This window comes from Lepidochelys kempii, chromosome 6 (genome assembly GCF_965140285.1).
Source record: "Lepidochelys kempii isolate rLepKem1 chromosome 6, rLepKem1.hap1, whole genome shotgun sequence".
In the NCBI taxonomy this organism is placed as follows: Eukaryota; Metazoa; Chordata; order Testudines; family Cheloniidae; genus Lepidochelys; species Lepidochelys kempii.
Window position 1 is genome coordinate 128722638 of NC_136385.1, and position 21275 is coordinate 128743912.

Consider the following 21275-nt stretch of genomic DNA (forward strand, 5'->3'; position numbering starts at 1 on the left):
TGCAAAATGATTCTGTGTCAGTCCACTCCAGTAGCTTGCCTCTGGCAGCAGCAAAGGGGAAGGTGAAATCCCTACAATGCACCTGGCCAGCTTTGCTTTTCTCTGACATATGAGTAAAAAATTCCTTCCTCACCTCTCAGTGACCATGGAATACCTGAAGCATGAGCTTACACTGGCCATCTGTCTCAGCGTGAGGCGCTCCAAATGCTAGTCCAGCCACAGCTGCATTGGTGCCCAGGGCTGAGAGAGTAAAAGGGCTGAGAAGATTCTTTTCTAAGGATACACACAGACACTAAATCCCCTCCCAAAAGGCTGCAATAAAAGGCAGTCTGAGCGCAGAACCCGTGAGTCCCAACAGCATGCTGGAGGCTGTACAACACAGGGGAGGGCACAGGCCTGACCCCAAAGAGCAGAGAATCTCTTGCTTGGTTTATTTGATTTCCCATTCTCCTGAGCAGGATCTTGTTTCAGGAGGAACTTGAAGGAAGAGAGGGAAGTTTGGGGCAGGAGAAAGGGAGAATAATGTTAGCCTGAGGAGTAGCATGGCAGGGGGTTGGCAAGGGAGAGCCAGGGAAGGACACAAAGGGAATGACTGGGAGAGTGTGGGGGAATGAGCCCGGAGAGCTAGGTGGGGACGAAGTTTGCAAAGACTCAACAAAGAACTGCACTCGGGTGCTGAATGGAGCTGACCGAATCAGTGACTTTTCAGTTTGGGAGCCAGTCGGAGAAATACCAAAAAAAATATATATATATATATTGGTTTGGTTTGGCCTGAAACAAAATTGTTTTGGTTTTTCGTTTCAGGTTGTTTGTGGGTGTTTTTCAACCCCCCTGCTTTTTGTAAAGTTGCCTCAATTTCAAAAAGAAAAGTGACAAAATTTTGCTGTGGAATGGTCCAAACAAACTGGTTTGACTTTTAAAACAAAACATTCCCTTTTGGTGTGTGGCTGAAATGATTTGCTGAATTCATGTGTGATTTGGGTGGCCCTGAGAGATGCATATTTGGGGAATTTGCTAGCTCTAGTGTAGGACCTGCGAGGGAGCCAGGGGAGGGATCAGAATGGGCTGGTCTGACGGGTGACATGATTTTACAGCGGGCTCTGAAGGGGAATGAGAGGAGATGTGGGGGGAGGGCAGAGTTAATGGGATGGGTGATCAAGGCCTGGAGCAGGTGGGCTGGAGAGGACGAGGGGGACTGTAGAGACGTGGTAAAGGAAGGACTGTTCAGGAAGGACAGGCAGGGCAGAAAAGGTAGGGGAGTTGCATTGTATGTAAGAAAGCAGTATGACTGCTCAGACGTCCGGTATGAAACTGCAGAAAAACCTGAGAGTCTCTGGATTAAGTTTAGAAGTGTGAGCAACAAGGGTGATGCCGTGGTGGGAGTCTGCTATAGACCACCAGACCAGGGGCATGAGGTGGACGAGGCTTTCTTCTGGCAACTAAGAGAAGTTACTGGATTGTAGGCCCTGGTTCTCGTGGGAGACTTCAATCACCCTGATATCTGCTGGGAGAGCAATACAGCGGTGCACAGACATTCCAGGAAGTTTTTGGAAAGTGTAGGGGACAATTTCCTGGTGCAAGTGCTGGAGGAACCAACTCGGGGCAGAGCTCTTCTTGACCTGCTGCTCACAAACTGGGAAGAATTAGTAGGGGAAGCAAAAGCAGATGGGAACCTGGGAGGCAGTGACCATGAGATGGTCGAGTTCAGGATCCTGACACAAGGAAGAAAGGAGAGCAGCAGAATACGGACCCTAGGCTTCAGAAAAGCAGACTTTGACTCCCTCAGGGAACTGATGGGCAGGATCCCCTGGCCCTGGGAGAATAACGTGAGGGAGAAAGGAGTCCAGGAGAGCTGGCTGTATTTTAAAGAATCCTTATTGACGTTGCAGGAACAAACCATCCCGATGTGTAGAAAGAATAGTAAATAACCGTGAAATCCTTGCTGATCTTAAACACCACTATAAAGAAGCTTACAAGATGTGGAACTTTGGACAAATGACCAGGGAGGAGTATAAAAATATTGCTCAGGCATGCAGGAGTGAAATCAGGAAGGCCAAATGACACTTGGAGTTTCAGCTAGCAAGAGATGTTAAGAGTAACAAGAAGGGTTTCTTCAGGTATGTTAGCAACAAGAAGAAAGTCAAGGAAAGTGTGGGCCCCTTACTGAATGAGGGAGGCACCTAGTGACAGAGGATGTGGAAAAAGCTAATGTATTCAATGCTTTTTTTGCCTCTGTCTTCATGAACAAGGTCAGCTCCCAGACTGCTGCACTGGGCAGCACAGCATGGGGAGGAGGTGACCAGCCCTCTGTGGAGAAAGAAGCAGTTCAGGACTATTTAGAAAAGCTGGACGTACACAAGTCCATGGGGCTGGATGCGCTGCATCCAAGGGTGCTAAAGGAGTTGGCGGATGTGATTGCAGAGCCATTGGCCATTATCTTTGAAAACTCATGGTGATTGGGGGAGGTCCCGGATGTCTGGGAAAAGGCTAATGTAGTGCCCATCTTTAAAAAAGGGAAGAAGGAGGATCTGGGGAACTACAGGCCAGTCAGCCTCACCTCAGTCCCTTGAAAAATTATGGAGCAGGTCCTCAAGGAATCAATTCTGAAGCACTTAGAGGAAAGTGATCAGGAATAGTCAGCATGGATTCACCAAGGGCAAGTCATGCCTGACTAACCTAATTGCTTCTCTGACGAGATAACTGGCTCTGTGGATGAGGGGAAAGTAGTGGATGTGTTATTCCTTGACTTTAGCAAAGCTTTTGATACGGTCTCCCACAGTATTCTTGCCAGCAAGTTAAAGAAGTATGGGCTGGATGAATGGACTATAAGGTGGATAAAAAGCTGGATAGATTGTCGGGCTCACCAGGTAGTGATCAATGACTCTATGTCTAGTTGGCAGCCGATATCAAGCGGAGTGCCCCAAGGGTTGGTCCTGTGGCCGGTTTTGTTCATGATCGGGAGGATGGCGTGGACTGCACCCTCAGCAAGTTTGCAGTTGACACTAACCTGGGAGGAGTGGTAGATACGCTGGAGGGTATGGATAGGATACAGAGGGACCTAGACTAATTGGAGGATTGGCCCAAAAGAAATCTGATGAGGTTCAACAAGGAGAAGTGCAGAGTCCTGCACTTAGGACGGAAGAATCCCATGCACCGCTACAGACTAGGGACCGAATGGCTAGGCAGCAGTTCTGCGGAAAAGGACCTAGGGGTGACAGTGGACGAGAAGCTGGATATGAGTCAGCCCTCTTGGCAACAAGGGCACACTGTTAACGGCATTTTGGGCTGTATAAGTAGGAGCATTGCGAGGAACATGTTCGTTCCCCGCTATTTGACATTGGTGAGGCCTCAACAAAGGCACAGCACACGGTGCGATCAGCCACTCTGAGACCTGGCAAACTTGTACCAGCATTGGGCTGCTTAGAACATTGCTTTTTGCTACCTCTTTAGTCACAGGATCACAGCAGTGTTGCAAAATATGCAGTCTTGGCCAGCTCGGCCAGACTCTTACTAAATAGAAGGCAAAAGGAGAGGGAGTTGAAAGAGGAGAAATAGGAGGGAAGGAAAATGACACACAAAGGTGGGGGCAGTGGTGACAGCAGGAACCAAAGTCTTACATCACAGGTGGTGTTTGGGATTTGGCCAGAGCCAGTGGAGGTGGCCGTGTCATCTAGGTCCCTCTCTCTCAGGCCTGGTCTGGACAGGACATTTCTCAGCATCAGGATCAGGATCATGAAGGCCCAACAGCGTTACGGTGGATCCTGAGGTCCCTAGGAGATGGTGGATGTGGCAGCCGTGCGGTGAAGCTCACTTCTTCCTGTCCACCCATCTCCCAGCTAGTCAGAGCACTTCATTCTCCCCCGAAAGTCTTTTTTCTAACGGACCCCAAAGGGAGCGATTGGTGGAATAGTCCTTCCTCTTATTATTTTGTCTGCCAATTAGACCTCATTTCCGACACACCAGTTTTGGTCCCTTGATTTCCAGCCCCACAGTTCTCTTGTTGACCAGGCATGATCTTAACACTATCCTTGAGTTACTAGTTGGCCTTTCTGTTTTAGCTCCACATCCTGATAATAAAAGTTACTGATGCATGGCTTTAGGACCATGCTGTGTCATTAACATACTAGTTAAGCATGAGGAATGCACCAAGCAGGGATAGGTGGTAGATAAAAAAAGGGTTTGTTTATTGGCTAAGGTTTCTGATGCATGAGGGCAACATGCTTTGCTAAAAAGTATATAACCTTTGTATAATCTGTATTCGGGGTCCCCTCCTGGCTAGCAGGGGGGCACCACGCTCGAGCGTAATAAACTTAGTGTCTTTTGGGAACTCTGCAGTTGTGGACTTTGTTTCTGTGCCTCAGCCTAGATTCAAACTGTGCGTGACCTATCAGGTGTAATTCGCAGCATTTGTGTGCGTGTCCTACCAGGTATAATTCGCAGCAGTTGTGTGCATGTCCTACCAGGTATAATTCGCAGCAGTTGTGTGCGTGTCCTACCAGGTATAATTCATAACAATGGCAAGAACAAGCAACGGCTGTGTGGGACTTTCTGTACTCTGCTACTTTCTGGAAGCCAAATTCTTCAACATGGGAAATTCACTGGGCCCAAATTCTTCTCTTACAGAGATGTATCTTTAAATGACTGCCCTTGTCTGATTTCTAGCTCCATAATAGCCCATGCTTATTAAACTCTTAGGGGACAATGTGAATGCCCATTGAGCACATTTGCAGAAGTAAAAAGAAAAGGAGTACTTGTGGCACCTTAGAGACTAACCAATTTATTTGAGCATGAGCTTTCGTGAGCTACAGCTCACTTCATTGGATGCATACCGTGGAAACTGCAGCAGACTTTATATATACACAGAGAATATGAAACAATACCTCCTCCCACCCCTGGGAGGCCCGGCGGCCGGACTCCGGAGCTGTGTCTCCGCCCTGGCCAGGCCCCGGGGCCGAGGCACCAGCGCTGGAGCGGGCCAAGACGTTCCTCTCCGAGCCCTGCTTCGCCGACGGCAGCCTCCGGGGCAGGCGGGAGCTGGACCGGGCCGCCGCTAGCGCCGCCCCCTCCGGCCGGGAAAGAGCGGGCTGCGGGCGTCCCCCGAGCCGGTGTCCTGCGGGGTGCCGCTCAGCGTAGGAACGTGCCACGTACGGGGCACTGAGCATGCTCCGTTCATCTGCTGAAGCCGCTGCCCTTCCCCCTGCCCTTACACCCGCAGGACTCTGCGGACGGCTTCTGGCAGGGGGGCAAAGGGGGCGAATCGTGGCCAGGGTCTGAGCAGGGGGTGGAAATTTACTGGTCTGGGGGGTGGGTCTGCGGCTGGAGGTTGATTCCATTATCCATGCATCCCTCATTCACACACCTGAACTAAGTTAATGAGGTTACAGCAGGGTTTTGCAAAATGGAGTAAGCATTTTAAAATGGGGTTTTAGTTACAATATGGAATCTTATTAAAACACGTGTAATGAATATTTAGAATGTTGGGGGGCAAACAGGAGTTACAATGTTAGAACAATGAAGTTTGGTTTGTTCATTTGATACAAAATAAAGTCAAATTTCATAAATTCAGCTCTACCTTCACCCTCAAATGACCCTTCAGTCCAGCGGTATTTATTACTTTATGTAATTGTCTCAAGGCTATATAATTTTTTTGAAACAATCTGAGCGGGTGGTTTCAGTATCCAACAGAACATACCACACATTACAATTAACATTAAACTTATCAGAATAAAGAAAAGAATAATTGGGTGTAACAATTTTTAAAGTTGAAGATCAACAGGGGGCCCATCCTTTAAGAATATCATATCAATGGTGTGTTTTAATTTGTTCTGCTTGTGCAGATACTCTTTATATTTCAGATCTCTGATATAAATTAGCCAAACTGCGTGTCTGAACCTGGGCCTGTGTGATTTCAGTCAGCTGGATAATTTGGTTGTTTCTCTTCATTAGTTTGTACGGCCTTGTCCAATTGACCCACAAAGAAAAGTTTAAGTTTATAATATTACTGGTATCCAGTGTGCTAGTTCTTTTATCCTCATGAATTGGGAAGTAATAGGTTAAGGTGGGAGTTTTTAAACATAATTACACATGCATTGGTCTGCTGGTGGTTCTTGCCACAAAAGCTCCTCTAATCCAATGACACTGTAGCGAGGTCGAGACTCGCCAGCACAGCACTTCCTTCTGGTCATCTAGGGAATTAGCTCTCCAGTGTATAGAGCGCCTCCTACTAGACAGTGTCTTGCCTGCGACTGGCACCCATATCCCTGCTAGACTCTGGTGCCCTTTACCTTGGGGTGCTGCCCCTGCAGTAACCCCTTATTCTGGGTTTCCCCTCCCAGGGAACCCCCAACCCTCTAAACCCACCTTACCTCAGTGGCTACTGCCAGTCATCATCTAGCCTCCGCTCACTGGGGCAGACTGCAGTGTAATGGCCACTCATCACTGGCAAGGCGTTAGGACCTGCTGCATTTGCCTATCCCTGGGCTGCACCTCTGCAGCCCCCCTGTACCTTTTCAAAGGCCTTCATCAGGGCCTGCAGGTTTAACAGGCTGGAGCTCCCCTTGCCCTTCTCCAACAGTGTGCCCTTGTTGCCAAGAAGGACAATGGCATTTTGGGATGTATAAGTAGGGGCATAGCGAGCAGATCGAGGGACGTGATCGTCCCCCTCTATTCGACATTGGTGAGGCTTCATCTGGAGTACTGTGTCCAGTTTTGGGCCCCACACTACAAGAAGGATGTGGAGAAATTGGAGAGAGTCCAGCGAAGGGCAACAAAAATGATTAGGGGTCTGGAACACATGACTTATGAGGAGAGGCTGAGGGAACTGGGATTGTTTAGTCTGCAGAAGAGAAGATTGAGGGGGGATTTGATAGCTGCTTTCAACTACCTGAAAGGTGGATCCAAAGAGGATGGTTCTAGACTATTCTCAGTGGTAGTAGAGGACAGGACAAGGAGTAATGGTCTCAAGTTGCAATGGGGGAGGTTTAGGTTGGATATTAGGAAAAACTTTTTCACTAGGAGGGTGGTGAAACACTGGAATGCGTTACCTAGGGAGGTGGTAGAATCTCCTTCCTTAGAAGTTTTTAAGGTCAGGCTTGACAAAGCCCTGGCTGGGATGATTTAATTGGGGATTGGTCCTGCTTTGAGCAGGGGGTTGGACTAGATGACCTCCTGAGGTCCCTTCAAACCCTGATATTCTATGATTCTAAGTACCTTATTCCCCTTCCCCCTCACTCCAGGGCTAGAGTGAGACTTCTCCAGCTTGTGGCCCACAGCCCTCTTATCAGGGCCAGCTGGGCCCTAATTGAGCTGGCCACAGCTGTGTACCATCCAGAAACATATGTAAGGAAAAGGTCATTTTCATGTTTTGTCAGCACAGGAGTTAAGACTGTCATATCTTGAGCTCGTACCCAATCCATGTCACTTTCTGTTAGCATAAGAGCTAATGTTCAGAACACCACAAGGCTAACAGGTACAGCCCTTCGCAACTCTCAGGAACTGCTAATGGTAAGAATTCACTGAGGTCAGCTGATGTAGCTGATTGCTACAGATAACGGTCTCACATACCCATGGTGTGAGAAAGTCCTGCCTGTAGGAATTAGCTTCATCCCATTGCAGTGTCACAGGCAGCAGCGCATCCCTGCAGCTTGCAGCAGCGACAGGTCCAGCTTTGCTAAAAACCGTATTTCAAGCAGTCTCACGTAAAACCAAGCAGATAGCTTTCTTTAACAGTGTAAAAAGCCTACAAGCAGTAGATACGGTCTATCTTGCCTTTAGTAAGGCTTTTGATGCTGCCTCCCATGACCTTCTCATAAACAAACTATGGAAATGAAACCTAGATGGACATAACGATAAATAAGATGGGCATAATGAGTGGGGTTCTCCAGGGATCAATTCTGGATATGTTTCTATTCAAAATCGTAATGATTGAGATAATGGCATAGAGAGTACACTTATAAACTTAAGGTCTAGAAAACATGACCTATGAGGGAAGATTGAAATATGATAAGAGTTTTCAAGCATGTACAAATAAAGTAGCATCTTTTTACAAAAGCTGTTTCTTACAATCTATACGTATCGCCAACTGCTATAGAGAGCACATTTCTTCATGTAGTGATTTCACGTAAACTATAGTGCAAGAAACTGCTATCTGTAGGCATTTCATACATCAGGTAGCAGTTTAATACAATAGCAATTTCTTACAATCCATACGTACTGTGACAGACCCAGACCAGTGGGGTGCAGGAGTCTGGTCTTATTGGGATCCGGGAAGTGGGCGGGCGAAGCCCTTCCACTGCTAAAGGATCCCCCCCAAACCTAAGGTGGGGGGCGGGTCCACAGGATCTGGAAAACCAAATAATTATGGGGGACAACTAATGAACAACAGGGACGGGAGTGCGGTCAAAGGGTCAAACGAAGGGAACCGGACGGGGACACCGAGCAGAGAACCCCGGACAGCGCCCACCACTCCTGCAGGAGTCTGGTCCTATTGGGATTCAGGAAGTGGGCGGGCAGAGCTCGTCCACTACAAAAGGACCCCCCCCAGCCTAAGGGGGAGATCCACAGGGCCTGGAGAGCCAACTAATTACAGGGGACAACTAATGAAAAACAGGGACGGGAGTGCGGTCAAAGGGTCAAACGAAGGGAACCGGACGGGGACACCGAGCAGAGAACCCCGGACAGCGCCCACCGCTCCTCAAAGGCGTCAAGGGAGTCGGTGGACGCCGCCCAGAGGAACTCCGCTCGGAGGCGTGAATGGACAGAGGAGCGGAAATAGGCCCCGCAGTCGCAGGAGACTCCATCGGCCAACCTCCTCACCCTGGTTTTATAGATGGCCGCTTTAGCCAGGGCCAGGAGGAGGTTGACCAGGAGGTCCCGCGACTTAGTGGGGCCACGGACAGGGAGTGCGTAGATGAGAAGGTGAGGAGAAAAGTGCAACCAAAACCGTAACAAAAGATTGGTGAGGAGCCGGAATAGGGGCTGCAACCTGGCGCACTCCAGATAGACGTGCGCCAGGGTTTCCCTCACGCCGCAAAAGGGGCAGGTGTCCGGAATCGGGGTGAACCGCGCCAAATACACGCCCGTGCTCACGGCCCCGTGAAGGAGCCGCCAACTGATATCCCCGGCGGGCCTCGGCACTAAGGTGGAATAGAGGCTGGCCCACCGGGGCTCCTCACCCTCTAGAGGTGGCAGGAGGTCCCGCTACGTTGTGTCAGGGCGGGACGCGAGGGTGAGGACATGAAGGGTGTGGAGCACGAGCGTGTAGAGATGTCGTTTTGGCGCGGTCTGGAACCGGACCGGCTGCAGCTCACGCAGCCGGCTCACGGTGAAGGGGCGGGGGGGTCGGTCGGGTCCACGGGGCAGGGGCCCTGCAGGAGTCTGGTCGAAGGCAAATATGCTGGCCACTGGATAAACAGATTTCTGTTCCCTGAGTGACCAGAGCAGGGACTGCCCTAGCGCAATCAGGAACCTGCTAGAACCAATAAGACAGGGAAGCTAATGAAGACACCTGGAGCCAATTTATAACATACTAGAATCAATTGTGGCAGGCAGACTGATCAGGACACTTGGTTTAAAAAGGACGTCCCATCAGTTAGTAGGGGGGTGTGCAAGGAGTGAGAAGGCAAGCTGCTTGAGGACTGAGGAGTAGAAGTGTGATTAGGCTTCAGGAGGAAGATCCTGTGGTGAGGATAAAGAAGGTGTTAGGAGGAGGCCATGGGGAAGTAGTCCAGGGAGTTTAGCTGTCACACAGCTGTTACAAGAGACACTGTAGACAGCTGCAATCCACAGGGCCCTGGGCCGGAACCCAGAGTAGAGGGTGAGCCTGGGTTCCCCCTCTCCCTCTCAACTCCCTATTTGAGGGGAGGTGACCTAGACTGTGGGTCCCACCAGAGGGGAAGGTCCCTGGCCTATCCCCTGACCCACTAGGTGGGTCAGCAGAGACTGCGGGGATTGTTCTCCTTTCTTTCCCCATGCTGGCCAGTAATGAGGTTAGCTGAGTGAATGGCAGGTGTGAGCCACTAGCAAAAGTGGCCAAACTGAGGGTGGCTATGAGTCTCTGAGCCAAGCAAATCTTCCAATAAGTGCAGGACCCACCAAGGCAGAGGAAGAACTTTGTCACTGTATTCATAAGTGCTACTGGCACATTCCTACGTGGAGCAGTGTCCTTCACTACAGACAAGATGCCCTGATTTTATAGGGACAGTCCCAATATTTGGGACTCTTTCTTGTATAGGCACCTATTACCCCCCCTCCCCCACACACACACCCTGTCCTGATGTTTCACATTTACTTTCTGGTCACCCTAGTTAGAGAGCAGGGTACCTCAGGGTCACCTGCAGACAATCCCAGCTGAGTCTCAGGCCCAGCATGACACAGGCCCCCCGCTGTGGTGTACAGGCAAATGTGGCTGCAGGGAACCCCCCCCCCAGAAGCAGCAGTGGGAGTTCATTCTACCCCCCTGCTCACAGCTGAGCTCCCGGGGGGGTGCCAATACTTAGCCCAGCAGCAGGGCCTGCTCGGGGGGTCAGGTTGAGTGTCTCCTGTCTGCTGGTGCCCACACAGATTCTGCTGGGGGAGGAGTGTTAGCAGTGCCTGGCGGGGGCTGGGCTCCTCAGGATCTCTGGCGCGCGGTTGCCCCGTTCCCCTTTTTTAAGGGTCAGGGCCAGCCTTAGGGGAAATGGTGCCCTAGGTCACGGGCTCTCAACCTTTTCCTTGCTGAGGCCGCCCCCATGCTATAAAAATGCCAGGACCCAGTGGTAGGGTGGAGGAGGAGAGCTCAGGCCTCCCGGTTGGGGATCCTGGGGCATAGGGAATTTCACTTCGATTTGGGGGGTGGAAGTGAGGGGTGACAGGGCTTGAGTTAGCTCCGCACAGTAAGGTCTGGGGGGGGGGGAGTGCTACCTCCACCCCCTGGCTCACTCAAGAGGCTACTCTGCCTATCTGGGCTGTGGGGGGGACGCAACCAAAACATAACTCAAAGGGGGAACTCAGTTCAGAAAGTTTGCAAACCGCTCAGGGTGCAGCGAGAGGGTAGCTCGGAGCTGTGTGAAGTGAAGGGAGTAGCTCAGGGTGCAGGGAGGTGTGGCTGGGGCTCTGTAGGGGCAGGGGGCTCCTAGTGGAGCTCCCAGCCTCAATGTGGGGCGCTGGGGTTCCCGGCTTCAGCCATCTGCTACTCCTGGCTTGGGGGGCACCAGCTTCAGCCCCGCTCCGCTCCTGGCTTCAGCACTGGGGCTTGAGGGCACCGGGTTTCGCCGCGGGACTCTGCGGCCCCCCTGGAAGGGCTCACGGACCCCAGACTGAGAACCGCTGGTCTCATCTAAACGCTGTTTGCATTTGACCCTTCAGATCGCAGATTATAACCCAGCACACAGATCTCTGAGTGCAAGCCAAATCCTTCCCCAAACTGACAGTTTAAACAGTAACTCCCTTTAGAAAGAGCAGGATTTTTGCCTTAGAGCAGAACAGTGTACTTCCTTTGTTTTTTATCTACAGCGAGAGATTGAAGAAGCTCAATTGATTTCACTGAATGGAGGTTAAGAGGCGATTTAATCAGCGTTTTAAATACATTGTTTTAAAAATTCCCAGAGGGGGGAATATGTGCTTTTAAAGGGTTCCTTAATTCACCAGAGGAAGGTTGAACAAGACCCCTTTGGCTTGAAGTCGCTGTCACAAAATCCCGCCTGGAAATGACCCTTTGTAAGAGTGAAGCTAATTATCCAGCGCCACGAGCGCCGCAAGGGACGGGGTGGATTCCCCATCACTTGCCGTTTGTAACTTAAGGTCGCGGCTCTGGCTGCGAGACACCCGGTGTGTGGGTGCCCCTGTTCCCCTTTTATAACCTCCAGTACATGGGATCCTCCAGGATCCCCGGCGTGCGGGTGCTCCCCTCCCCCCCCCCAGGGTGCCCGGTGGGTGTGTGGACAAAAAGAGACCGCGTCTCACCGTCTCGCCCAGGCTACGCTGCAGGGACTATTCACAGGCGCGATCCCACTAGGGCTCGGCAGGGGGGTTTTGACCTGCTCCGTTTCCGACCTGGGCCGGTTCACCCCTCCTTAGGCAACCTGGTGACCCCAAGCTCCCCGGGGCTCACCATATCGCTGCCGAGCTTCGTGCGGACACCCGCTCGGCACCGCCCGCCGCAGCCTAGAACCCCCGAGCTCCAGCGATCCGCCGGCCTCAGCCTCCCCAGGAGCTGGGATCACAGGCGCCTGCCACGGCGCCCGGCTGGGCTTCCCCGCTCCCATCTCCGGCTTTAAACGGCGCTGGGGAGCTGTGTGCCTTGGCCAGACGGGGGCAGGCTGCCATGGGGGAAGGCTCCTGCTCCCCCCCGGCCCCCGGCCGCTCCTGTCGGTGTGTGGGCTCCGCTGTCCTCCCAGAGCGGACCCCGGTCCCCGCATCCCCCGCCCAGGAGCCCCGGTGCGGGGAGCCCCGCCCCGCATACAGAATCCTGGTGCCCGCTGCCAGGTGCGACCCGCTCGGCGTGGGAACGGGCCACTTTCCGCCCCGGGCAGCTCGGAATTTTTAATCCTGGTTTTGCCATAGCGCAGCTGAACCCTGCGCCCTGAACGAAATGTTCCACGCCCCGCTGCTGCTCCTCGTTTGGGAGGGGGCGAGCGGGCAGCCGGGCTAACGGACAAGCGGGCTGTAGCTCAGGAAAGCTCCCGCTCAAACAAATCGGGTTAGGCTCTAAGGTGCCGCAAGCCCGCCTGTTCTTTCCGAGCATGCTCCGTTCAGCTGCTGAAGCCGCTGCCCTTCCCCCCGCAGGCTTGCGCGGGCGGCTTCACCGGCAGCGGCCCTCCCCCTCCCCCTCCCCCTCCCCGCCGCGCGGGGCTCTCGGCGCCAGCGCGGAGCCGCCCCAAACGCGCCGCACAAGTTGGGCTGCCGGGGCGTGCCGTAGGGACGAGCACTGCGCATGTGCGGCCGCTGGTGTCTGGGCGCGTGAGGAGCCAGGGGTGGGGGGCGCGGGGTGTCAGGGGCGTCCCGCCATGAAGTCCCGCTTCAACACCATCGACATCCGGGCGGTGCTGGCCGAGCTCAGGGACAGGTAGCGTCAGCGCCCGGCCGGGGCCCGGGGGTGTCCGGGGACCCGCCCCCGCCGAGAGACCGGGACCCCTCCCTCAGACCCCCCCCCCCCCGTCCCCACACGGGTGCTCCCGCGCGCTGGAACCCCCTCCACGGGAACAGCCCCCCCCCGACTCGGCCGCCCTCTTGGGACCAGCCCACTGCCCCCCAACCACCCCGACCGGTACTGCCCCCCCCCACAGGGGAACCCCCAGCCACCCCGACCGGTACTGCCCCCCCATGGGAACCCCCGTATGGGAACCCCCACCCCCCGACCACCCCGACCGGTACTGCCCCCCCCAGGGGAACCCCCGACCGGTACTGCCCCCCCATGGGAACCCCCGACCACCCCGACCGGTACTGCCCCCCCCAGGGGAACCCCCGACCGGTACTGCCCCCCCATGGGAACCCCCGACCACCCCGACCGGTACTGCCCTCCCCAGGGGAACCCCCGTATGGGAACCCCCACCCCCCGACCACCCCGACCGGTACTGCCCTCCCCAGGGGAACCCCCGTATGGGAACCCCCACCCCCCAACCACCCCGACCGGTACTGCCCCCCCCACAGGGGAACCCCTGTATGGGACCCCCACCCCCCCAACCACCCCGACCGGTACTGCCCCCCCAGGGGAACCCCCAGCCACCCCGACCGGTACTGCCCCCCCCACAGGGGAACCCCCGACCGGTACTGCCCCCCCCACAGGGGAACCCCCGACCGGTACTGCCCCCCCACAGGGGAACCCCCGTATGGGAACCCCCACCCCCCCAACCACCCCGACCGGTACTGCCCCCCACAGGGGAACCCCCGTATGGGAACCCCCACCCCCCAACCCACCCCGACCGGTACTGCCCCCCAACAGGGGAACCCCTGTATGGGACCCCCACCCCCCCAACCACCCCGACCGGTACTGCCCCCCCATGGGAACCCCCAACCACCCCGACCGGTACTGCCCCCCCACAGGGGAACCCCCGTATGGGAACCCCCAACCACCCCAACCGGTACTGCCCCCCCCAGGGGAACCCCCGACCGGTACTGCCCCCCATGGGAACCCCCAACCACCCTGACCGGTACTGCCCCCCACAGGGGAACCCCCGTATGGGAACCCCCACGCCCCAACCACCCCAACCGGTACTGCTCCCCCCACAGGGGAACCCCCACGCCCCCAACCACCCCGACCGGTACTGCTCCCCCCACAGGGGAACCCCCATGCCCCCAACCACCCCGACCGGTACTGCCCCCCCACAGGGGAACCCCCGTATGGGACCCCCACCCCCCCAACCACCCCGACTGGTACTGCTCCCCCCACAGGGGAACTCCCGTATGGGAACCCCCACGCCCCCAACCACCCCGACTGGTACTGCCCCCCCACAGGGGAACCCCCACGCCCCCAACCACCCCGACCTGTACTGCTCCCCCCACAGGGGAACCCCCGTATGGGACCCCCACCCCCCCAACCACCCCGACTGGTACTGCCTCCCCATGGGAACCCCCAACCACCCCGACTGGTACTGCCCCCCCACAGGGGAACCCCCACGCCCCCAACCACCCCGACCGGTACTGCCCCCCCCCACAGGGGAACCCCCGTATGGGAACCCCCAACCCCCCAACCCCCCCGACCGGTACTGCCCCCCCCCACAGGGGAACCCCCGACCGGTACTGCCCCCCCCCACAGGGGAACCCCCGACCGGTACTGCCCCCCCATGGGCACCCCCAACCACCTGGACCGGTACTGCTCCCCCCCATGGGAACCCCCAACCACCCCGCCCGGTACTGCCCCCCCACAGGGGAACCCCCGTGTGGGAACCCCCACCCCCCCAACCACCCGGACCGGTACTGCCCCCCCCCCACATGGGAACCCCCCACATGGGAACTCCCACTCCACTGCCCCCAACCACCCTGACTGGTACTGTCTCCCCCCATGGGAACCCCCACCCCATTGCCCCCCAACCACCCTTCACCCTGCCACACATGAGAACCCACCATGGGAACCCCCACCCCTCTACCCTGTGTGAGAGACTGGGGAACCCCCCATCCTACTGGCCCCTGGGAATGCCTCTGCCCTACCAACCCCCCCACCCTATGTGAGAAACTGGGAACTGCCCCCATGGGAGCCCCCTTGTCAAATTTCCCCCTGCCCCCAGGAACCTCTCACCTCACCACCTGGTGTGAGAGACCTGGGAACCCACACCCACAGCCCTCCCACAGGAACCCCTGTTGCCCCATGTTAGAGATCGGGGAACCACCCTACCCGATGGATCCTTATGGGAACTCTGATGCTCCATAACATCCGTTGCCCCATGTGAAAGGCCAGGAGAACCCTGACCATCCCACCCCGCTGTCCCCCAAGGGAGCCCTGACATCTCCAACCCCATTGCCTTGCATGGGAGCCCTGATTCTTCTGCACACACACCCATTGCCCCATGTAGGAGACTAGGGGCGTCTTGACCCCTGTGCGCACACAATCCATTTCACCCCACTGGAGCCCAGACAAACTGCACCTCCACCTCCATTCCACTGTCCCTCATGGACGTCCTGAGACCCCATCCCACTACCCCCTGGAACTCATATAGTCCCTCCCCCTTCCACCCAGGAGACCCTGATACCCCTCAAGGTGTGATTTACATGGGAGTTTTATCATCCATGTTATGGTGTCTTGAATAACTATGAATGAAACAGCAACGGGATCAAATCTCAGTTGTGCTTTCTGTGGTGGTGCTGAAAGTGCTTTAGTCCCATCCAGGCTAGCTCTTCAAGCATTCTCAGCACCTGTTTAGCCAGATGTACTGCTGACAGTCATCAGCCAGGGGGGCTAGTTTGCTAATGTAAGTGGGGCTTCAATGATAAATTGCTGATGCAGAGATATGCATATGCATTAGTGTCTCATAAAATGAATTGTTGCTGAAATTCTGGAGTTGCATTAAAGTCTTGTTCAAGTGGCTATTCTATTTTAGTTCCTTTTTGCATTTATTTCATTAATAGTGCTCCCCGCAAATTCTAATTGTATCGTAATTTCTCCTGGAGCTTGTCCATTTTACTGCGTCTACCCTATCACCTCTTCAAATGCTATTTGTATAATATATTGTAACCTAGGAAACTTATTTATGTACATATAGATTCAGTTGTCACTGAATCTTTCTGACAGGCTTGTATGAATTCTATACTGGATTCACAAAATGTATTTATTTTTTATTTAACAGCTTATTGGGAATGAGAGTAAACAATGTCTATGATGTGGATAATAAGACCTATCTTATTCGCCTTCAAAAGTAAGAACTCTTAACATTTGTGAGCTCTGTTTTATTCCTCCTTAAATTTGAGCCTATTTGTCTTGTATTAATTGCTGCTTATCAAGCCTTTATAACCAGTTTGCTAAAAACTAGTTTTGTGGTGTTCCCTGGAAGAAGAAAAATATTTTTATCATGGGCGTTCTTAGGAAATATCACAGGAAGATAATTGTTTTTGCCCTTTTTACAAACAAAATACAGAAAATAAGTGGAAGAGCAGGTGTGTTTTGCGCCTAAAAGTTTTTTCTCGTAAATACCAAGAACAGTGCGTATGCTGTGGTAATGATAAGCAGTTATGACCACAGGAGTTGCTGTTCTGAAGCAATGAGTCTGTGTAGTCTGATGCTTTTTACACAGGGCCAGAAAAGTCCCTTTTGGTCACCCAGTTTCTGTGTTGGACTGTTAGCTTTCTCTTTTCCTATTTGTAATGCACCTGACCAACTGGACAGTGCTCTGGGTGGGTGGCCTTTCAAAATGACTTCCTGCAAAAGGTAATCCTGGATATTTTTGGAGTAATCAAGTAACCTCAGTATATCTAGCCTTTAATTTAGTTTATCTTAAACTTAGTTTTTAACTTCGTCTTTTTGCTACCAACCTGGCCTCAATATATCTCAACTGTTCTAATATTTTTGACCATAGCTTCCTCTGAAAGCCCTACAACTTCAACTATAAGTCAAAGAAATCTATCTGTGGTACTTTGGTGTGCAGCTCTAATGAAATGTCATTGGTATAATGACAAATTGGTGGCGTTTAAAGTGTCAAACTAGTCTTTATTTTGTCAACAGGCCAGACTGTAAAGCTACACTTCTAATTGAATCTGGTATACGGATTCACACAACAGAGTTTGAGTGGCCAAAGAATATGATGCCATCTGGATTTGCAATGAAGGTAAATTAATCTTTCTCTTTCTGAAATTTCCTTCAGAAGAGAGAGTAATGCTGTAGTTTCACATCTGAGATGTAAATGAACTATTAAAGTATTGCCAGCTAGCTGAGTGGGTCTTGGTCAAGCAGATGATGATGATGTGGGGACTGGCTGAAAAGAAGGGCAACTGCAGAATGGTGGGGGACACAGAACTGATGCTTGGTACCTGACAACAGTCAAAATGTAGTTTTTAAGACTTACGGTACGTCTACGGTACGAAATTATTTTGAAATTATTCTATTCGAATTTTTGGAAGCGATTTTATACATTTGGTCTTGTGTATCCCCACTAAAGAGCGTGAATTCGGTGGAGTACGTCCACGGTACCGAGGCTAACATCGAATGTCGGAGCGGTGCACTGTGGGTAGCTATCCCACAGTTCCCACAGTCCCCGCCGCCCATTGGAATTCTGGATTAAGCTCCCAGTGCATGATGGGGCAAAAACATTCTCACGAGTGTTTCTGGGTGTGTGTTGTAAGTCTCTCCTCCCGCCGTGAAAGCTATGGCAGACAATCGTTTCGCACCTTTTTGGCGTGCAGACGCCATACTGCTTTCAGCAGACAGTGTAGTATGGTGAACCGCTTCTCTCCTGGTACTATGAATCCACGTCGCATTTCCTCTCCACTTTCTATGTAATCTCTATAAGTATCTACTCTTTCTCTTCCTCATCGACCGCTTCCGCTGCCAACTCTGCTCAGCCATTGTGAACTGAGCAGCACAGCTTCCGCCGCCAACTCTGCTCTACCGCTCTTGCCGCGCAACCAAGCTTCTCCATGTTGTCTGTCCTGGGCTCCCATCTCCGTGAAAGCTACAGAAGACAACCATTTCCCGCCTTTTTCCGGCTATCGTGAACCGAACAGCACCTCTTCTGCTGCCACTCTGCTCTCCTATGTTTCGTGCCCTTTTTCCAGGATTACCCGTGCAGGCGCCATAGCATGGCAAGTATGGAGCCCGCTCAGATCTCCGCTGCAGTTTTGACCACTGTAAATACCTTGCGCATTATCCAGCAGTATGTGCAGTACCTGCAAAACCGGGCGAGGAAGCGACGACAGTGCGATTACAACAGTGATAAGTACATGGACACAGATGTTCCTAGAAGCATGGCATGTGGCGATTGGGAGATCATGGTGGCGCTGGGCCAGGTTCATGCCGTGGAACGCCGATTCTGGGCCCGGGAAACAAGCACAGACTGGTGGGACCGCATAGTGGTGCAGGTATGGGATGATTCCCAGTGGCTGAGAAACTTTTGTATGCGTAGGTCCACTTTCATGGAACTTTGTGACCTGCTGTCCCCTGCCCTGAAGCGCAAAGACACCAAAATGAGAGCAGCCCTCACAGTTGAGAAGCGAGTGGCCATAGCCCTGTGGAAGCTTGTAACGCCCGACAGCTACCGGTCAGTCGGGAATCAGTTTGGAGTGGGCAAATCTACTGTGGGGGCTTCTGTGCTGCGAGTAGCCAACGCAATCATTGACCAGCTGCTATCAAGGGTAGTGACTTTGGGAAATGTGCAGACCATTGTGGATGGCTTTAATGCGCTGGGGTTCCCAACTGCAGCGGGGTGATCGACGGAACGCATATCCCTATCTTGGCCCCGGAACACCGGGTCGGCCAGTACGTAAACCGCAAGGGTACTTTTTCATAGTACTGCAAGCACTGGTGGATCACAAGGGATGTTTCACCGACGTCAATGTGGGATGGCCGGGAAAGGTGCACGACACTCACATCTTCAGGAACTCTGGTCTGTTTGAACAACTGTAGGAAGGGACTTACTTCCCAGACCAGAAAATTACTGTTGGGGATGTTGAAATGCCTATAGTTATCCTTGGGGACCCAGCCTACCCCTTAATGCCATGGCTCGTAAAGCCGTACACAGGCACCCTGGACAGTAGTAAGGAGCAGTTCAACTATAGGCTGAGGAAGTGCAGAATGGTGGTAGAATGTGCTTTTGGATGTTTGAAAGCGTGCTGGCGCCGTTTACTGGCTCAGATCTCAGCACAACCAATATTCCAACTGTAATTGCTGCTTGTTGTGTGCTTCACAATATCTGTGAGAGTAAGGGGGAGACATTTATGGCGGGGTGGGAGGTTGAGGCAACTCGCCTGGCGGCCAATTTAGCACAACCAGACAACAGGGTGATTAGAAGAGCGCAGCAGGGCATGCTGCACATCAGAGAAGCTTTGAAAGGCAGTTTCATGACTGGCCAGGGTACAGTTGTGTTTTTCTCTTGAAGTTACCTGCCCCCTCTATATATGTCACAATTGTTTAAAAACCATTCTTTATTATTTGTTGCACAACACATTGAGAGAAATCAGAAGGTAGACTGGGGGAGGGGGGGGTACTGGGAAAGGGGAGTGGAGGAGGAGGGAAGGACAAGTCCAGAAATCAAATCAAAATTTTGGATATGCCAGCTTTCTGCTGTTTGTGCAATCCTCTGGGGTTGAGTGTGTGGGTCCCCGTAATACCCCCCCCCCGCCCGTGTTCTTGGGTGAGGAGGCTGTGGAACTTGGGGAGGAGGGAGGGCGGTTATACAGGGGCTTCAGCGGCAGTCTGTGGTCTTGCTGCCTTTCCTGCATTAGATCCACCATACAGTGGAGCATGTCCATTTGCTCCCCCATGAGCTTGACCATAGCATCCTGCCTGCTCTCATCGCACACATCCCTCCGCTCTTCGTATTCATGTAACGCTTTATGGGACTCCGCAATTGTTTGCCTCCACACATTCAGCTGGTCCCTATCAGTGCAGGAGGACCGTATGAGCTTGGCGAACATGTCATCCCGAGTTCGTTTTTTTCCACCTTCTAATCTGGATCAGCCTCTGGGACGGAGTAGATAGGGACCGCGTTGAAACATTTGCACCTGCAGGAGGAGAAAAAGGGAGGGTAGTATTTTAAAAGATATCTTTTAGAGAACAAAGGGGACACTTTCTCAGTGAAACAGACAATTCGTAGTACACAGCACATGTTTTTTCTGTACAAGGTCGCAGTTTGCCTCTTATACTGAAGTGCCTGCCACTTTGGTGTAAGTAAGCCATCACACGTGGCCGGGCAACAGAATTCAGCTTGCAGGCAGCCATGGTAAGCCCTAGGGGCACATGGGATTCTGCTTCTTCCACATTCATTTCAATGCTTTCAAACTGCTGGGCCCCCTTTCCCATAGCAAGCAATGCCTGGTGGGTTTGCCATATAAAAGGAGGGTCTGTGGGCTCTCTGGGATGATCACTTCACACAACACCCGTGGCGCAACACCCCCCCCCCCCCCCCCGTGTGGCTGCGATGAGGCTCTGAGCAGGGATGAGCCCTTTAAACTAAACGCGAACAGCCCAGTGCGGCGGGTTTCCTCCCACCGCGTGGCTCTGATCAGGCTCTCACTCACCAGAAGTGCCTTCTCCAGGGTCATGGTCCGGGAGGCGACTGGGTCCAGCGTTAAGAATGGTCCTGGCTAGGGGGGAAAAAGGATTCCCCACTTGCCGTCTGTGCATTGTTCTCCTCCTCCTCTTCATCCTACAATAACTCATCCTCCTTGCTCCATGCAGCTCCCCCCTTACGGGTGTCCATGGACAGTGGTGGGGTAATGGTGGTGTCACCCCCCCCCCCATAATTGCATGCAGATCACAGTAGGAGCGGCACGTATGGGGCTGTGACCCAGAGCGCCCATTCGCTTCGCTGGTTTTTTGGTATGTTTACCTGAGCTCCTTGATTTTTGTGCAACACTGCTCTGTGTCCCTGGAGTAGCCTCTCTCCATCACGGCCCTGGAGACTTCAGCGTACATATTTGCCTTTCTTTTTTGGAATGTAGTTCTGCCATAACAGATTCGTCTCCCCAACGTGCAATGAGATCCAGTACCTCCCGCTCAGGCCATGCTGGAGCTCGTCTGAGACTGCATGGTTGCCTGTGATGGTGGATTGTGCTGATGGTCACCTGTGCTGATGGTGACTAGACTGGACATGAAATTCAAAAGTTCCTGGGGCTTTTACTGCCTACCTGGCTAGTGCACTGGAGTTGAGAGTGTT

At 53.2% G+C, this 21275-nt stretch overlaps 1 protein-coding gene across 2 annotated transcripts in view; it reads left to right on the plus strand.

Annotated features, from left to right (window-relative positions):
• The first annotated feature begins 12955 nt into the window (after nucleotides 1-12955).
• Nucleotides 12956-21275, plus strand: part of NEMF (nuclear export mediator factor) — a 41872-nt gene continuing 33552 nt past the window's right edge. For both annotated transcript variants that reach the window (XM_073350220.2, XM_073350222.2), the window contains exons 1-3: nucleotides 12956-13042; nucleotides 16257-16325; nucleotides 17129-17231. In XM_073350220.2, coding sequence (XP_073206321.2) covers nucleotides 12984-13042; nucleotides 16257-16325; nucleotides 17129-17231 — 231 coding nt within the window. In that variant the 5' untranslated portion in view covers nucleotides 12956-12983. The remainder of the gene's footprint in view (nucleotides 13043-16256; nucleotides 16326-17128; nucleotides 17232-21275) is intronic.